At 42.1% G+C, this 17,940-nt stretch overlaps 1 protein-coding gene across 3 annotated transcripts in view; it reads right to left on the bottom strand.

The window, feature by feature from the left end:
* Positions 1–17,940, bottom strand: part of camkk1a (calcium/calmodulin-dependent protein kinase kinase 1, alpha a) — a 61,519-nt gene that overhangs the window by 3,935 nt on the left and 39,644 nt on the right. For 2 of the 3 annotated variants that reach the window (XM_086179466.1, XM_086179467.1), the window contains exons 5-16: positions 15,904–15,955; positions 14,995–15,128; positions 11,868–11,904; positions 11,495–11,516; positions 9,158–9,246; positions 6,232–6,431; positions 4,965–5,018; positions 4,602–4,675; positions 3,516–3,603; positions 3,146–3,274; positions 1,597–1,700; positions 113–160 (exon numbers count right to left, since the gene is read on the bottom strand). In XM_086179466.1, the coding sequence (XP_086035592.1) occupies positions 113–160; positions 1,597–1,700; positions 3,146–3,274; positions 3,516–3,603; positions 4,602–4,675; positions 4,965–5,018; positions 6,232–6,431; positions 9,158–9,246; positions 11,495–11,516; positions 11,868–11,904; positions 14,995–15,128; positions 15,904–15,955 (1,031 nt within the window). The remainder of the gene's footprint in view (positions 1–112; positions 161–1,596; positions 1,701–3,145; positions 3,275–3,515; positions 3,604–4,601; positions 4,676–4,964; positions 5,019–6,231; positions 6,432–9,157; positions 9,247–11,494; positions 11,517–11,867; positions 11,905–14,994; positions 15,129–15,903; positions 15,956–17,940) is intronic. The other variant, XM_086179468.1, reaches the window with a different exon arrangement.

The raw sequence follows: 17,940 nt of genomic DNA, 5'->3' as shown, positions 1-17,940 counted from the left end.
TGGGGAAGGGCAGCTCCATCACTTCTCACGAATGGCAAAAGCGAGAGTTGAGGAGTCTAAGACCATGGCAGGTATGGAGGCAGATGTTGGACAGATTGGACGGAAGTGTTACCTGAGTGAGGGGTGAAGTTTTAAAGAGGGACGGAAAGGCCAAGAGTCCCTGCAGCAAAGTGGGAGAAAAGACGGAAAGGTCACAAGTGAGAGGGAAAAGGTCACCTAAGGAGGATAAATACATGGTGTCTGGAGAGATGGGGATGGCTTCTCGTCTTCACATGCCACCGTCCTGAGGGGTCGGTTCGTTATCAACTTTAATGGTGAAATGACTTTTTGTAGAAACAGGATATAATATGAGAGGATACTTTTTGGGGCAAAACACTCAAATGTTGTATTTTTTTACATTTTCTTTAAACATCTGTGACCCCCCCATGATGATGTCACAGTGACGTCATAATCTTCACTTGACAACATTTTGACAGAGTCTGCAGTTTACAGCTGGAAAATTTAAATACACATTACCAGGCAAAGGAAGTGCAACAAACCATGCTGACACATTGCATTGTGGGTAATGTAGAGCCAAGTTTGTTTCATAGGAGTAGAGAGTAAATGTCAGGCTAGCTCTGCTAAAGCTACTTTGATTTTGGTCAGTTGAGAATGTATCAACCTAACTTCATGAAGGCAATAAAAAAATACTGGAGTAGCCCTTTCATGTTTGTTTCTGTAGATAGATATATACTTTATGGATCCCAGAGGGAAATTCAATAATGAAGTTCAATTAATACATCTTAAAGAAATTGCCATAATTAGTATAAATTATGATTAGTGTCAGGGTGATTGAACGCCTCCATCACATTAACAATTAAAGGCAAAACAGCTTCTGCTTAATGTTGTCGTTAATCGTAGTACCTATAAAAAATGAGCCTCTGTTGATGTGGTGTTGATTTTTAATCTCCAGCAGGGGGCAGTATTTTCTCAAACTCTTCTTGTGTCTTCTGCAAGCACCTTCACTTCCGACAGCAGCTCTCTGTTTTGCTGGCTGGAGGGTAACATTGGACTAGATAGACAAGGGGAACAGGACTAGTTGACTAGAGAAAAGAAATCATCCCCGACTTGAGAGATAAGAGTCGGTCTACTCCACACTCCTGACACAGATTACTGCCCTGAGGGCTCCTGCAGAACAACTGTGTTTGACTTTGGCTGTATATTGTAAGATGCAATTGCATGATGGGATATGATGATCCGCTATTTTCCCCTGTGAAGCTTTCAAGCAATAGAAAAAATAGAAAAGAAAAAAACAAAGGCAGCCTGCAGCTCTGTCCCTTTGAGTCCCTCTACCCTTGAAAGCTGAAACCAACACACACAAAGAAACATTTTGCACTGTAAGCTCCACTGCATAAAGTGAGAGAATGAATTATGGTGCTATGGCAACACAAAGTCGTGGCTGCTACAGGAAAGAGTGTTAGTTTACCTGATAAAAGCAGAAAGAGGAGACAGGTGTGAAGTACCAATAAATGCCTTATTCTGAAACAATCTTCGTAATGACAGAGAACCTGCGAAGCTTGCAAAGGAGCAGTGGAGTGTACAACAGTGTGGACTTACAGGAGCAGACTGCCAGGTGCAGACATGGACCTCTCCTCCCTCCTGCTCGGACACTCAAACGGGTTACTGAAGGAACGCTTCCTTAGCATGGCTTTCACCAAGATCTGGAACATTGACAAAGACAGTCTGCTGAGAAACGTGCAGTGGGATGTGGACAGGTGAGATGAGCAAAAAAGGGCGTGTGAGGGTTAAACCGATATGAGAGGAAGTCTTTCTACCAGAAAGTGAAGGATGATGTCTGACGAGGTGACTCCAATGTCAAATCCGCAGAGCTTACCTGAGATCAGAGCTTTATTTCTGCCTGCACTGTAGCTTTGAATTAGAATGCAGCTTAATTTATATTTGACAAGCAGCCTGAATCATTAGCCTTCCAAACCAAAGAGCCGCCACGACTTGACCACAAAGGTGCATTTAGGAGCCTCTAGCGCTCTGTTAAACAGCACTTGTACCCTGCAACTCTGCTCATTTGGTGTGTGAGGGATGCAGATTTGAAGACAAGCAGTTGAATCTACTTCAACTGATAGAAAGGGCCGTGGTATTTACTTTTGCCCGAAAGCTAGAAAACCTACACTAAGCAATAATAATAATAATAATAATAATAATAATAATGATAATAATAATAATGATAATAATAATAACAACAACTTATATTTAATAGCACCTTTCAAAGTACCCAAGGTGCTTTACATAAGCATGGGAAACTGGTAGGGGAAAGGAGGGGTGAAGACAGAATGCAACGGGCTCATTTCCTTCCAAGGTTGCTGAGACACTGCCATGTCAGTAACAAAAACCTGTTGCTGTTGGATGTTGTCTTTGCTCAGATGCTGGCACTGATGCCAAATTGATGGACAGGCAGATTTGCTATTGGAGCAACGATCTGTCAATTGCAGTGGCATGCCAATAATTCTGTATTCTGCGTAGCTCAAACAAAAATTGAGACTTTCTGACAGGTGAGTGGGGAGCTCTGTCTGCAGCCAACATGGAGGGACGTTTAAAAGGGTTCATTTGTATGAACTACCTGTGATATAATGGCTGAGCATCAGCAGTTTCCTTTCACTACGTTGGCAGAGCTACATAGAGCAGAGTTAGTTTTCCCCCTAATTGAAAGACCTGGTTCCTGTTGTGTGCCTGTCACAGTGACCTTGACCTTCAACCACAAAATCTTTTCAGGTCATTCTACATTCCAGTGGATGTTTGTGCAAATCTGAATGAAATCCCTCGAGGTGTTCCTATGATATTTGGTTGATCAGAATGGTACAGACATACAAACGACAACAGAAAACCTGTCCTGGTTATAAAAGTACAGGAAAAAAACACTTTCTAGATTTCAGGAGTGAAAAAGAGGCATCCTCATCCTCAAAGAGAGAGAACAATGATCCCTTCCACAATGTGAAATGACAACTTTGACTGCTGCAGCTGCCTCCATTTGTACTTGATCACAATTTTTTTTTTTTTTTTTTACCAGAGGCTTGCTGTTGTAACTCTCACTTTTACTGGAAATAATGAGTGAATCTCTATAATAAAAGGAAAGACATTGAGTGTTCCTTACCACTGCAGAGAGGCTGGGAACAAACTTGACTGAGTTCTGAATGTCTTCCTCTGTTACCTCCACCACAGAACAGTGCTCCTCCTCCAGGGGCAGGGGGTCAGTCCCTCCCTGGGTCACCCATTGGTCAATCTAAACACACATACCATATACATGATTACTATTGGGCAGCACGGTGGTGCAGTGGTTAGCACCGTCGCCTCACAGCAAGAAGATTCTGGGTTTCGAGTCACGGCTCAGGCAAAGGATCTATCTGAGTGGAATGTGCATGTTCTCACCGTGCCTGCGTGGGTTCTCTCCATCCACTGTGTGAAGATTTATTTTTGCAAAGACCTAGAACAGTGAAATCATTCTGTTTCAGTCAGCTGCTTACCTTGAGCTCAGGGATGGTGATCCTGGTATCTGGGTTCTTGTCCAGCATCCGCAAGATAAGAGTCCGCAGCTCCTCACTTATCTTTGGTCTGCAGGAACAGGACATGGCGTGTGACATGTGACAGGTGTTACAGCCTTGTGACCAGTAAAAGCTACAGTGCAGAACAGGACATCATAAAAACCACTGTTTCAGCTGTAAAACCAGTGGATAAATTGTGTTACATGTCACACAACACCCATGAAATGTCACAATTTGATCAGTTTGGTCTGAGAACAAGGCAGCACGGTGGTGCAGTGGTTAGCACTGTTGCCTCATAGCAAGAAGGTTCCAGGTTTGAGCCTGTGGTCAAGCACAGGATCTTTCCCCCCTTAACCGGATGAGCAGTTGAAAATGGATGGATGGATGATAATTTGACGCAGCACCTCAAAAGCCCCACTGTGACATCAACAAAACTCAACATGTGAGAATTCTAAGAGTGACTATGTTGTGAGGAGGATTACTCCTTAATAATCCTGAAACTCATCTATTTATTTGATCTATTTTGACTGAGGTGTGCTGTATTTACAGGGGGAGAAATGACAATAAGTGTCCCCAAACTGGGATGTTTTTTTTTTTTTTAACAGTAATTGAGTTCATGAACATGCAATGTCATCTGATCATATGATGCAAAATCATATATAATAGGAGAACTGCGATTCAAAACAAACTGGTAAGACAGCTAAATTTGTTAAAGTGCCAATTGAGTATGTCTGCATGTGCTCAGCCATCATGGTGACAGTGCCAAACCTCAGCTCTACAGCAGTGCTGCGGCCACTGATCTGTCTGAAGCCTTATCGCCAGAGAAGATCTAATATTGAGCAAGATAAGGTCCAAACTGGTGCTCCTGTTTGTCTTCCCCTGCTTGAGTTCCATTGCTTGTTTTGATCAGGTGAGATTTGCTATATGATGCTGCTGCCTGAAACTGCTATTGTGACTGAGATACAGATGAGTTGAACAGTGAAGACAGTTGACCTAAGCTGAGAGCTGGAGGTGGCTGTCTCTGTGAATAAAGTGGACGGGAGTGAAGCATGTAGGAAATGTACTTACAGTTCTGGGAAATCCACATGCTTAGTCCTTATCTTATTGTGCAAAGCCAATATGTACTCGTCAATAAAGGGGCACTGCAAGTGGAACAGAGGAAAGAGTGAAATACACAGGAAGGGAACATCAAATTACCGGAGAAACTCTGTATGTGAAAACAGCAGCAGTGGTAATCAGGGTTTTTTTGTCTTCATTAAAATGAATAACGCTACTACACAGCTGCTGGATCAAGCAGAAGCACATGGCTGCTGGTCTGAGAGTCCCTTCTGAAGAGCAGAGAGCTGAAATCAATACCCAGCCAAGCACCCACCCCCCCCTTGTACTGAGGTGCTGATAAGTGAGTAAGAGAAAGGAAATGTGAAGACTTGCCTTCCCAAAGACGAAACAGTAAAGGGTGACTCCCATGGCCCAAACATCCAGTGCCTTTAAGAAATTGAAAGTAGTGATCAATACGTGGACAAACAGATTTAAGAGCTTTTTTTTTTTTTTTTTTTAAAAAAAGGGATCTACTTGCACTAATGAACACAGTGAACTAAATAAATTCAGACTGCTTTAAGGTTCAAGGGACTCCTCCAGAGAGAATCCTGTGGGATCAGCTCGAAAGAGGCTCTGTAGCTATCTATTTCCATCTCTATGTCTTCTTGTTAGCCTCCACAGAAATCCATTTCTTTTCCTTGATAGATATGAAATTATACCAGCGCCCTTCTGAACCCGCTCAATGTATCTCAGAGCCATGGATGTTTGTTACAAGATGGTCCTGCTGTATGACTAACATGGCCTAATGGCCTGATGTTCTATTGGCACTGACAGCTGAAGGGTCAACATGAAAACCTGTCAGAGTTGAAATATTTGGCTGTCGATTGGGAACAACACCTCCTGTAAATCAGTCGGAATAAGTAGCTAAAAGGGTCTGCATGTAATTCTTGAAAGCTTGATGAAGCAGTGGGCTGATAGACTTGGACAGTTCTCTTTTTGACTGCAATTAAATATTCTATTATCTTTGATGGACATCCAGGTTCCTTCTTTGATCCAATCAAGCCCCTCAGCCTACCATCGGTGATAGCCATGAAAATGATATGCGCTGCAGAAGAGGAGACAATCAGGCTCGGCTCTTGTTCCTAAATCAGGTGGTCGGGTTTATTCAGTCAACAGATCTTACATTGAGAGAGGGGAGTGCAAAAATTACTCTTAAATGGAAACTTTGTGATTAACTGCATTACACATAATTTGGAGTTACAGTATAGGCAGTTGGTCATCAGTCAAATGAATCTTGGAGTTATCTGTGACGAAAAAGGTGGATCACTACTAAACTGAAAATAACAATTCCCTCATTAGATTGCAGCAAAGATCTGACTCCCGTGGATATCTTTGACTGTAACAGTGACGTCAAGAAATTCCCTCAAGGTGTTCCTGAGACATTGTCCTCATAAGAATGGGATGGATATTGTGCACATTTAAGGTGATGGTGACCTTGCCCATAAACCTTTGACCACCAAACTCTTTACAGGTCATCACTGAGTCCCAGTTGATGTGCCAAACTGTGTTCTTGAGATATCATGCTAACAAGAACCGGACATAAAGCCTGTGGTCGACAGCAGAGGCCTAAAAATCAGATGTTTATTTGAAGGTGACTCACTTTTCCACTAAAGCTCTTGCGCTTGTCTGAGAGGGTCTCTGGTGCCATAAAAGCAGGGGTGCCAGCTGTGCTGGACAGTAAAGCATCATTGCCCTCAAACTGGTTGCTGACCCCAAAATCTGCAATCTTCACGTGGCCGTCGTCCCCAAGTAACAAGTTGGAAGGTTTGATGTCCCGGTGGATGATCTTCTGGTAGTGTACTGAGGAGACAGCATGGGAAAATGAGTTCACAATTAGAGCTACAGTGACATCTTAGCAGAAAAAAATCCAACCAAAACTCCTCCAGAAGATTCAGAAACCAGTTCAAGGTCGCCTTCAGTTAAAGCAATGGTCTCCAGAGTTCATTTACAAAACGGAATCAGTCAGAGTCAGTCATTGTAACTCTAAAGCCTGATTTATGCTTCTGCGTCGTGGCGACGCCGTACCTACGCCGTAGCTACGCCGTAGCTACGCCGTAGCTACGCCGTAGCCCCTACGTCGTAGCTACGCCGTAGCTACGCCGTAGCCCCTACGTCGTCATTGTGCATTTATAGTTCTGCATCGAGGGAACGCGTTGCTCTGTAATTCACCGCCAAGCCACTAGAGGGGTGTGGCTTTATCTTCGTATGGTTTTGGGGGACTCTTGTCGAATTCCTTAGTTTTCTTCCGGTCATAGCACATGGGTCAGAGACAGAGACAACAATGGAAGTTGTAAAGGTGGTCATACTTGCGAACCTCCTCGATAACTCTTTCTTCGGCTTGGTCCATTTTTATTTTTGCGTGTTGCTCTCACCACAGAAACTTAAAAAATAGCGGTGTTGTTGTGCTGAACCGGAAACGTCGTGTGAGCGGACCAATCACAGTCCGTTGACGTTCACGTCACGCGTAGTCAGGATTTTTTGGAGGTGCACGTCGGGCTACGGTGTAGGGGTCTGCGTTGACGGCGTAGGTACGGCGTAGGTACGGCGTAGGTACGGCGTAGGTACGGCGTCGCCACAACGCAGAAGCATAAATCAGGCTTAAGATCAAGGGGTTTGCTAGTCCACTGCTGCCTCCAGCAGTGGGTTTGAGTCATTGCAGCTTAATCTTAGACTTTGTCAGGTTCCAAACCAACTCCAGTCTTCTGAGAGATCCATTTCTGCGAACCCATTGGACTGAGCTCCTCTCTGCTGTTTCTATAGTTTTCTTCTGACCAGGCACAATATATTTTTAAATCATTTATGCTGCCAATATTCCTAATTCAACTACACTTTGGTTTGGTTCTCTAACAATAGAAAGGTGGAGTATTTGAAATACATTATTAACTTTTTGAACCTCCACAAGCTGGGCTCAGTCACAATGCATCCTTTCCTTGCACATCTGCTCACCTTTCTAAGTCATTAAAACACACGAAGAGATTTATGGCTTCAAGTATCCATCAACACTGACTGGAGACACACATTAAGTGTAGCAAAGCCTCCAGTTATATTTTTCTGAAATTGAAAAATAGATTTTTTTTTGGTACAGATACTTGGCAGAGGGTGGCACGGTGATGCAGTGGCTAGCATTGTTGCCTAACAGCAAGAATGGGATCGGCAATGTGATCATTAGTTTGTATTTCCACTGTTTTAATCATGGGGGGGGGCATTTATTCATCGATTCTAAAAGGCTAAACTTTATACAAATATGCTCCAAGTGGTGCATTATAATGACTGACAGGTTGGCCAGACACCAAGTGCAATGCCAATGGCTTTCCAATCAGAGGAGCTTTATTTTTATCTTCACAGCTGAGGAACCCTTGAGCAAGGAGTTTTATGTGGCCCATCCTTGACAATGTCCTTCTTGGCATTAAGACAGAAACATTTGAGATGATTCTGTTGCACAAGCTGCACACACATATGTGTAAAAAGGAAAATGTGAGAATGGCAAAACAAATTATGTTTTTTTTTTAATGAGATTTGAATGAAAAGATGGGAAATAATGAGTATATTTTCTCATAAGTATACAGCCTTACTGGCAAGCAACAGTTCACAGATGAGGAAGAGGCAGCGGTGATCATTATCACAGGGCTCGAAAAACTGAGGTGAACGCAATCAGCTACAGCAAATGAGGCCAACTGTGTCAGTGATACACAGGCGATAACGTCACAAAACAACTAAACCACAAACAGTGGGTCAGAAATACTCCTGCCATCTGTTCCTATACTTAGATAGAGAAATGTCACCATAACATTACTTTTTAAGAGCAGTGAGAGAGGGTACTCTATTGTCAGAAATGGAATATCTTCCACTGTTCTATGCACCTGAAACACTCCCAAACTTGCAGTTAACTTTTAAATGGGAGTGTTGCAAAAGGGACATAAATGGATAAAAACATTTGAATTAGTTTCATTCAAAGAAACGCACCACTGTTTTGAGAAACACCCATTTTTCCATTGTCCCCAGTGCCAGCCAAAAGGATAAATACCCTTCTCTCCTCTGTGCTGTATGAGGGAGCTGAGATTCACTGAAACCAGCTGACTGCTAGTTAGCTTAGAACATTAAATTTGCTACTTAGCTTAGCACATCAAATGGTAGTGGATAAGCAGGTTAGCACACCTCTGGTTTGCTCAGGTTAGAGTTATGCTGTAGTTCCTCTTCTATGTACTCTAGTTCAAATACATAAGGTTCAGGATATTAGTTTATCAAGATGTAATCGTCCTTATCCACTCTTACAAAGCCTGTCTTGATTAATAGCTGGAGCTTCCCCTCTTTTACTGCACAGAGACTGTTTTGTAGAAAAGGCTATTTGGTGACTTGTGACTGCGGTATGCTGGCACTTCCAAGCCACTGCAACTCATTATGCTAGGCTTACTAGCAGTCAGCTGGTCTAAGGGTCTCAGATCAAACAAAAATCTGGCATGTGTTGTTAATATAGACTTTGTTTCACTGACTGTAATGCTTGATTTGCTCATGTTTGACATACTTACAGTACTCTATGCCCAGGATGACATCTCGGAAGTGTAACCTGGCCTGCGCTTCTGACAAAGGCTTTTCTGTTGGTACTTCCATCACTGGCCTGCATATCCACACCAGGCAGTCACGCAGGGCAGAAAACACACACACACACACACACACACACACACACACACACACACACACACACACACACACACACACACACACACACACACACACACACACACACACAGAGGCAAACAAATCCACTGTTTATGAGTGTCAGTTTTGTCATTTTCAGCACTGGAATTTGACGACAAACATGTGAGATGATGATCACACGAGATCAGAGTGGAGATTGAGGGTCCTGAAGAAACATTGGATCAGATGTGTCTGTAATGATTCTAAATCCAGCTTAGTGCCTGTTAGGATATGTATTTTCAGCTTTCTCGTAAGACTCCAAATGGCTTCTACAAAGGAAGTTACAACACTTTCACGAATTAAGCAAATTAAATTCATCCTATTACCACAACCTCTGTAACTACACTTTCTGTTACATCCATGTGCGTGGGACATGGATATTGATCGGCCTTAATCACATCTAGTCTCCAAGACACAATCTCAGAACAGACCGAGTTCCCCTATCAACAATATACTTGAAGGAATGAAAACATCTCAACTGGTAACTTCTGTAACTTTTAGTCATCTCAGCCAAAATTCAACCCATGTGGTGTCCAATCTAAAGCTAAAAGCTTAAAATACATCTGAAACTGTGAATTTCTCCTTGGAGATGAATAAAGTATCTATCTATCTATCTATCTATCTATCTATCTATCTATCTATCTATCTATCTATCTATCTAAACTGTAAACAATGCCTACACTCTGGTCTTACTGAGACAAAATGGACACTTCTTGTCATGTGATGACTGCATTTATGACTTAGAATGTAATGTATTAGGAATTAAAATGGAAAGGTGACTCCTTGTCTTGAAACAACGGGGAACTTGAATGTGTTCATTTGTTTTCCAGTGGCTTTGTGCAAGTAACCATGCTGACTCCCAACTGTGGCACTGACTGGACCTGGGATTAGGTGTACAATTGATTAGGTTTTCAGAGGCAGGTTTTGATTAGGTTTTGGTGGTCCGCGACTGCTATTCTGGGCTGTGTTGTCCTCCAGCCAGAGGCTGGTGCCGCAAAGTTCACTGCAATAAGCTGAATGGTGGCCATGATATTTTTAATTCTGCTATAGGTATGTTATATAGTATAAAATGTTGGTGCATCCTTGTCCAGCCATATGGTATATAATAAACATACATGGCTGTAGGCATGTCCATTGCTGGGGGCATCTTATCTTGATGTGTTGAGCGACTATGACCCAAAGGGGGAATTTATTGTGTATTTTTTATATGTAGTTTTGCATATTTATGTATTGATAGAAAAGTGATATCTTAATACTGCATTGCTTCTTGGTCGTACCTGCTTTGAAAGAGTTTGAACCAACTGATATTTGTAGCTAGCAGGTCACTATACATAAATGTTGGCTAAAGGGAAACACAGGGATTCACTCACTCAGGAAGTGACTCAGTGAGTGATTCAAGTCCTTGATGACAGGGAACAAATCACGTTTCACCGTAGAATATTGCTCACTGCCTCACTCACTCACTCAGAGGCTCAGCTGAACTGAGAAATAAACACAGTCACTCAGTTCAGTTCATTTACCCAAACAATTTGTTCTTTTTAAACGAATCATTCGTGAATGACATAACATTATTATGGGATCAAATAACCTAATAATGATCCTATAGACATCCAAAAAAACAAAAAAACAAAAACAAACGTAAGAGCCTGAAAAGTTGCAAAGGGAGCTTTAAGCTTTATCTAAGTAGAGGACCACCATCTCAGACTTCCAAAACCCTTAAACTGAACGATGCATTGATTATCATGAAATTTATTGTTCCAATAATCCCTAATGGAAATTAACGTGAATTGCAGTCCAACACCTTTGAGTTAAATTTAAGTACTAGTTGTATGATCCATATCATTAGTGGGAGCAGAAATAATATTTCTAGCAATAGATGTAGGAGCAGTACTTGCAAGAGTATCATGTGCAGTTGTATCTCATGTATGGAGAATGCAATAAAAACTAGTTATTATTAGTGAATTTGGTATGGATGTCATACTGAGAGCAGTTGTATTAATCAGCTATCATCTTCTTTCCAGATGGAACAAGACAAAATATTCGTCTCATAATTTTAAAGCTAAATAACAGAGTGTATCCTTTTTATGCACATGTGTAAATAATACCTGCTTGATGATGAAATGAGCGCTTTAAATCACTGAAAAAAGAGATGCATATTCTCTACTCACCCCTTGTGCATCAGCTCAAACACTGTCAGAAGAAAGGAGGGAGAGGGAACACATAAGACGGAACCTTTTAGTCATGAAGCCCAGTGATGCCGCTGAGGTGACACAACTCCATGTCCTCAAGCACTGAATTAGCTCAATGTGCCACATTAAACATACAAGCAGTGTGATGTTTCCCCACTAACAGTGACCTGGCAGTGCTGATGGAAGCTTTCTGTATAATGTGTGAGCCTCGAGGTGGAGCACAGGGAAGACAGACATGATGTAAATTATAAATAAGTTCAATGAAAAATTACTGGTGCCATATGTGCAAAGCAACAGGGGCTTAGGGGGCATAAACAGGGATATTTATATCAAGAGAATACGGTCTGCATACCCATGTGGAGGTTGTCCTCTGCAGGATCATCCAGTACCTGCAAGAGTGACAGAAAAATCACCATGAAAAGAGATTAAAGGTGTACACTGATGTGAATACTAATGAATGAACATCCAATGTATGTTCTCCACAAAAGAAGTTTATAGAATAGCCTAAATGCTCCCTTAATATCAACTTCCCACTAACCTTTAAAGAACTCAACATCATCACCACCGAATAATTCCAGATGATAAAACATGGCGTCCTTAACACCAGACATTCTCAAAACATTCTGGAAACATTCAGTTTCTAGCTAGGCTAGTATAATTGTTAACTTGACAGTTAAAGGCCACCACAGAAGCAGAGGTCATAAAGAGTAGATTGTGACAACTGCTTGCTCTTCATGAAATACTTCTATAGATACTGCTCAGCGTTCTCCATGGTTGGGACGTACTAAAACATCTCCACAATGGTCCATGATCTAATCTGACCCAGTTACATTTTACAGATGTTTATGCTTTGCTTCTCCAAAACAGCAACTTACATCTCTCAAAATCCACATGACTCGCTGTCCATCTGAAGCTGTTTAAATAAATTCTGGTGATTTTCGATGACCACAGTGAAAGTAAAAGTCTATCAGTGTATGGCTTAACATGGGCAAGAAACCACCTCTAAAGCATTAGGAATGCTGTTTATGTTTTATTATTCATGTCCTTTGTGATCGGTGAGTTTATGTTGGCTTCTACGGTCACTTTAATACTGTTCTTATTGCACTACACATTATTTTTCTCTCTCTAATGAGTAAAAAAACAACAGTCTATAAGCAGCTAATGAGCTGTGCAAAGCACAAACCATTACAAAGATAGTCATTTCATCTCTGGCTGTTAACTAATGCACTGGGAGATGCATTAAAAGACTTGCAGAAAATTACAAAAATGGAGGTTTGGGTTTTAATAAAAGTGTTCCTCTCACAACATCTGCATGCCTCAGTGAGTGTGAAGCTGTGAAGTTATATGGTCTCTTCCCAGCCATCTGTGACAAATGGCCAACTGGCTCTCATCTGTTTTAATTTGTTTCACTGCGTAGGCTTTTCATGTTTCAAAATGAGAGAAAAACGTCTATTCATTATGAGATGGACTGGACTGCAGTCTCAAAGGAATCAGTTGGATACCCCTAATGAATGTGATCCTGACCCAAGCGCAGCCCCAGCAAATGAATGAACAGAAAGCTGGAGAGAGAGGCTAAGCAAGTTTTCCCAACGCTCACATATTGCCATCATGGGAATGGGGATAGATGAAGTAGGGAACACCTCCAGTATCCTGAGTAAGTAAGTTTAATGCTGCACAACCTTAAGAAAGGTTGGCCCCCAGAAACCATGGTTTTGTCTGCTTTCCTTTCAATGCCACACTGATAATAATGGGGTTATAAAAAAGGCTATGTACCGCATAAGTAAGTGAGTTTGATGACTGTTTCAGTGTTGGTCAGAATTAGGTTCCAGTTGAAATACATTAGGCACATGGAGCGCTGACAACGAATGGGGATCCTTAAAATAAACTGACAAAAAGACAGCTCATTCTGTGGTGATCAGCACGGATCCAGGGCAGTAACCCTTGTGAACACTCCTTCATAAAGAGACAGAAACTATTCAGAAATGAGTACATAACACACAATGTTCATAATGGTTTAAATGAACAGCTTGTTGTAGTAGTAGAAGCAATGTGAGGCAGCAAAAACATTGTTGGGTTTGTTTTTTCCCCCATAACACCTTAAAATAGATCATGGACAAAAAAAAAAAAAATTGTCTGCAATAATCAATTGATAGGCAGAAGAGCTGATAGTGTCTGTCTAAGAAATACTGGCAATATAGGACAGCACTGACTACTGCACATAAAATCTCACAAAAAACTCCACAGAGAATTTAGCTGGCATTCAGTTCTAATTGGTTTAAGGTAGATAAAGGGCTAGGGATGCATGCAAAAGAATAAATTAATGTGACAGGTTACCATGAAGATAGTAAATACACTACTTGCTGCAGTGTGTGTATGTGTGTTCAGATCTGGAGTGAGCATACAGGGGCAAAAGTAATCAACTTCTACTTTGAAGTTATATTTGCAGCAGCCTCACACCTGAGCAAGCCAGACAATGTTCCTAGCGACTGACTGTTGCAGAGTAACTCCTGACCACGGTGGCAAAGGCCCTGCCATCTGGATAAGATTGAAAAACACTTATAACATCCCAAAGGAACGGTGGGTGTCTTGAGTCACATCTTTAATAGAGTCTCATCTTTCAGAAACGACTACCTCAGTTGAAACTGGAGCTCCCATGTTTAGACTTTCACAATTGGGATGGTTGGCTGCCGTGAATAAAAGAATATGTTTATTGAGAGAAAGCTTTGTTTCTCAAGAACGTATCAGCTATGTAGGATAAAGGTCCAGAGAAAAAATACATATATGTGCTCCAGGCTAAATCCATCTATTTCCCCCACCTGCTTCCTGACTGCACAGAGCTTTTCTGCCTTTTCTGAACTAACATTAACAGATATGACATAAATTTAAAGAAAAACAATGTGTTCAGGTGCACAGCCAGTGAGGTGGCTTGAAGATGAAGCTGTAAGGGATAATCCTGAATTTAAATCCTTTTGTGGATGTCAACAGGATATTATCAGAGAAACTAATCATACTGCAAGAAGGAAACATTGTCCAGTGAAGAGGAGTGCTGTGTCTACAGCATTTGTACTGGCAATTTATACAATAAGCTAAGAGTCTACATACTACCAGTAGTCAAGATCAGTGGCTCCTGAAGTTCCTGTATCCCCTGAAACATCCTTTTGTGTACGCCCTCTACTTCCACCAGTGGTTGGACTAGCAATGCTAACATTAATGCTAGCTCTGTGAGACACAGAGACCAAGAAGAGATGGACTCAACATCTTCCTGCTGATGTATGGCACCCACAGCTGCTCCTGTGTGTGTGTGGCGAGATTGTTTCAACCATATATCCGGATCTGAGCATGCATATGCGAAAGGATCTTATGTTTCTGACCCAGAAGGAAATACTCATAGGTCAGCAAGGTATGTTATGTGAATACTGGTTGGATTCTGAACACAAATGCAGCAACCATTAAATTTGTGGGTGCAGAAGAATTCTCACCTCCACTAGTCTAACAATGTTGATATGGTCCAGTTTTTTAAGGATGGCAATCTCTTGGTAGACCCGTTCCAGAGGTCCTAAGATTTTGGGCTGCTCTCTTTGGGCTGCTTTGGGTCCTCTTGGGGGTGGCCGACCTGTAGACCACCACAGACATTTTACTCTTGACAAGGTACAGATTTTGTCCCATGTTGCTTAACTACAGTTCTCACAAATTATATATTTGATTTCTTACCGGCGACACAGGTCAACTTGTACAGATAGCAAAGCCCCCGGGGCAAACTGTGATTTTCAACTTGTCACACATGCATGTGAAAAGAAAGATCAAAACCTGTATTTTCATGTAAGTACCACCAGCTCTTGGGTGCACATGATGTTAACTGTTGGAGTCACCCATTAATCAGTGGATTAATTCTTCATCACATTTAATTTCCTTTGAACTTTAAATATGTCCTCCGCACATCTATGATCGATGCTTATTCCAAAAACAACTTCCTGAACACACTTGACAAGCTTGTTCATGCTGGTTTGAGTTTGTGAGTCCTGATGATTGGTAACTTCTTAAGTTTGGCATTTGCTGTCATGATTTCAAAATCATTTCCATTTTTCCATTCATTTTCTACTGCTTATCCTGTTAGGGGTTCATTTCAAAACCCTGTGCTCATAAATAATGCTGTTGTGCTCCTTCAATACTTTGTAACTCTGCTAACTGTCTCTTGCTGCTTTGAAGAGTCACATATCAATGCACTGACTGTCAACATCTTTTGTAGTTGACAAATACAGTTGAATGACTTTGAAAGGTCATGACAAACTATCATCTGAGTGTTTGGATTGTGATCTTGTTTGGTCTTTTGTTCTGTACTTACTGTGGAGCCATGTGCATCATGTCGATTTTTTTTTTTTTTTACTTACGTGGAAAACCAAACTGCTTCATTAACTTCTTCTTGGACACAACTTTCATGGCCTAGAAGAGGAAAAAGTAATTGAAGTCAGAGAGTGTGATAATAGATACATACAGGTGGTGACTAATGAAAACAATTATCAATGACAAATTCACAAGTTACATAAACAGCAAAGAAAAGTAGAAAGAAATAAAGAACACAATTGAGGGTGAAAGTTCTCAGTAATCCAGGTCATGGTAGTCTAAGAGTTCGGTGAAGGTCCAATGAAGTGCAGATCTGGTCCAGGGTGAAGCTGGTCCTGGTGTGTAAGGAGTCGTCCTGCTGTTGCCATTGTCTGATCGTCTCAGCTGTCTTGTCCGTGGGTATGCACGTGAAGAGGGATTTGACATCAAAGGACACCATAGTTTCAACTCGATCCAGTTGGATTTGGCTGTTGCTGCTGGTGGGGTCCCACTTTAGGCTTTCATAGATGTCAATGTTGCTTCGGAGTGAGGTGATCTTGGCATGGCAGTCTGTGTTGAGGACTACTGTACATCTCCCTTTGTGTGCTGGTAGGATGGTGATGCTCTGGTCCTTGCTCAGGGATGTGATGGCCTTCCTTTCAGAGATGGTGCAGTTGGAAGGGGGGACCTTTGCACTGGAGAGGGCTGCCGATACCTTCATCCTGATGTGTTCTGCTTCAGCATGCAGTATGTGGTTGTTCCTTTTTGCTGTTTCTGTGGCTGTACCTTATTGGACCTTGCCTCATCACCACTTATTTCAAATATAAAGAAGGCTTTTACAGACAGAAGCATGGATGTGCCATGGGTTCCCCAGTGCCCCAATGGTGGTCAATCTCTACATGGAAGAGGTTGAGAAACAAGCTTTGGGCACCTTCAGAGGAACAGTGCCTAACCACTTTAGACATGTGGATGACACCTGGGTCAAGATCAAAACCCCCGAAGCAGAGGCCTTCACAGAACACATAAACTCCATGGACGGACACATAAAATTCACGAGGGAGGACACCAAAGACAACAGGTCACTGTTTCTGGACTGTGTGGTTATCACTGAGGGGGACAGAAACCTCCACATTGAAGTGTATTGTAAGCTCATGCACACGGACCAATACCCCCTCTTTGAGTCCCACCACCCATTGGATCATAAGCTAGGGGTGATCAGTGTTCCCACCAAAACCAACAACAAGGAGAAAGAGCTCTCACACATCAAGAAAGTCCTCAAAACCTGTAGATGTCCTAACCCCGCCTTCTTCAAATCAAGGAAAAGAACCAGGGAGGAAGCACAAGCATCTTCCAGTGAGGACCAGAGAGACAGGAGGAATAACATGGCTGTTCCATATGTGGCAGGCCTCTCGGAGGAATTGAGGAGGATTTTCTCCAAACATAATATCCCTGTTCACTTCAGACCCACCAACATGCTCTGCCAACACCCTCAGAAAAAAACAGTCCATCCCAAGGATAAAAGAGGACAAGGACAAAACCCACACACAAGATGAGTTACATCATCTATGGAGTGCAATGCAGCCAGGAGTGCGATGGCCTGTACATTGGTGAGACTAAACAACCGCTCCACAAACGCATGGCACAACACAGGACAGTCAATACCTCTGGTCAGGACTCAGCTTTTCACATGCACCTTCAAGAAAAGGGCCATTCAAGTGAAGACACCAATGTTCACATTCTGGACAGAGTGGACAGGTGGTTTGAGAGAGGTGTCAAGGAGGCCATCTATGTTGATGTTGAGAGACCCTTGCTGAACAGCAATGGGGACCTACAGCATCATTTATCAGCCACCTACAGTGCTCCTTTGAAATCCCTCACCAGGAGATTTAACCACCATCCCCGTCAATATCCAGATAACCCCAGTCTCAGGGTGGGGGTTAATGACTCTCTGCGAGCCACTCACCTGGCCCTTTGTGTTTCAGATTACTCACAGACTAGTGAGGGTGTTGGCTGCACTGGCCAACTCCCAGGCTAATGGTTAAATACCCGGATTTCCTCACCTTCCTTCAGAACTAAAAGAGCCTGTTGGATAAGAGATTAAATGT

This window comes from Aulostomus chinensis, chromosome 15 (assembly GCF_037954235.1).
Source record: "Aulostomus chinensis isolate RoL2024-O1b breed Wild chromosome 15, RoL_Achi_v1.0, whole genome shotgun sequence".
NCBI classification, from domain to species: Eukaryota; Metazoa; Chordata; class Actinopteri; order Syngnathiformes; family Aulostomidae; genus Aulostomus; species Aulostomus chinensis.
Note: the sequence above shows the minus strand (reverse complement) of the source record. Positions and strands in the feature narration are given on the sequence as shown.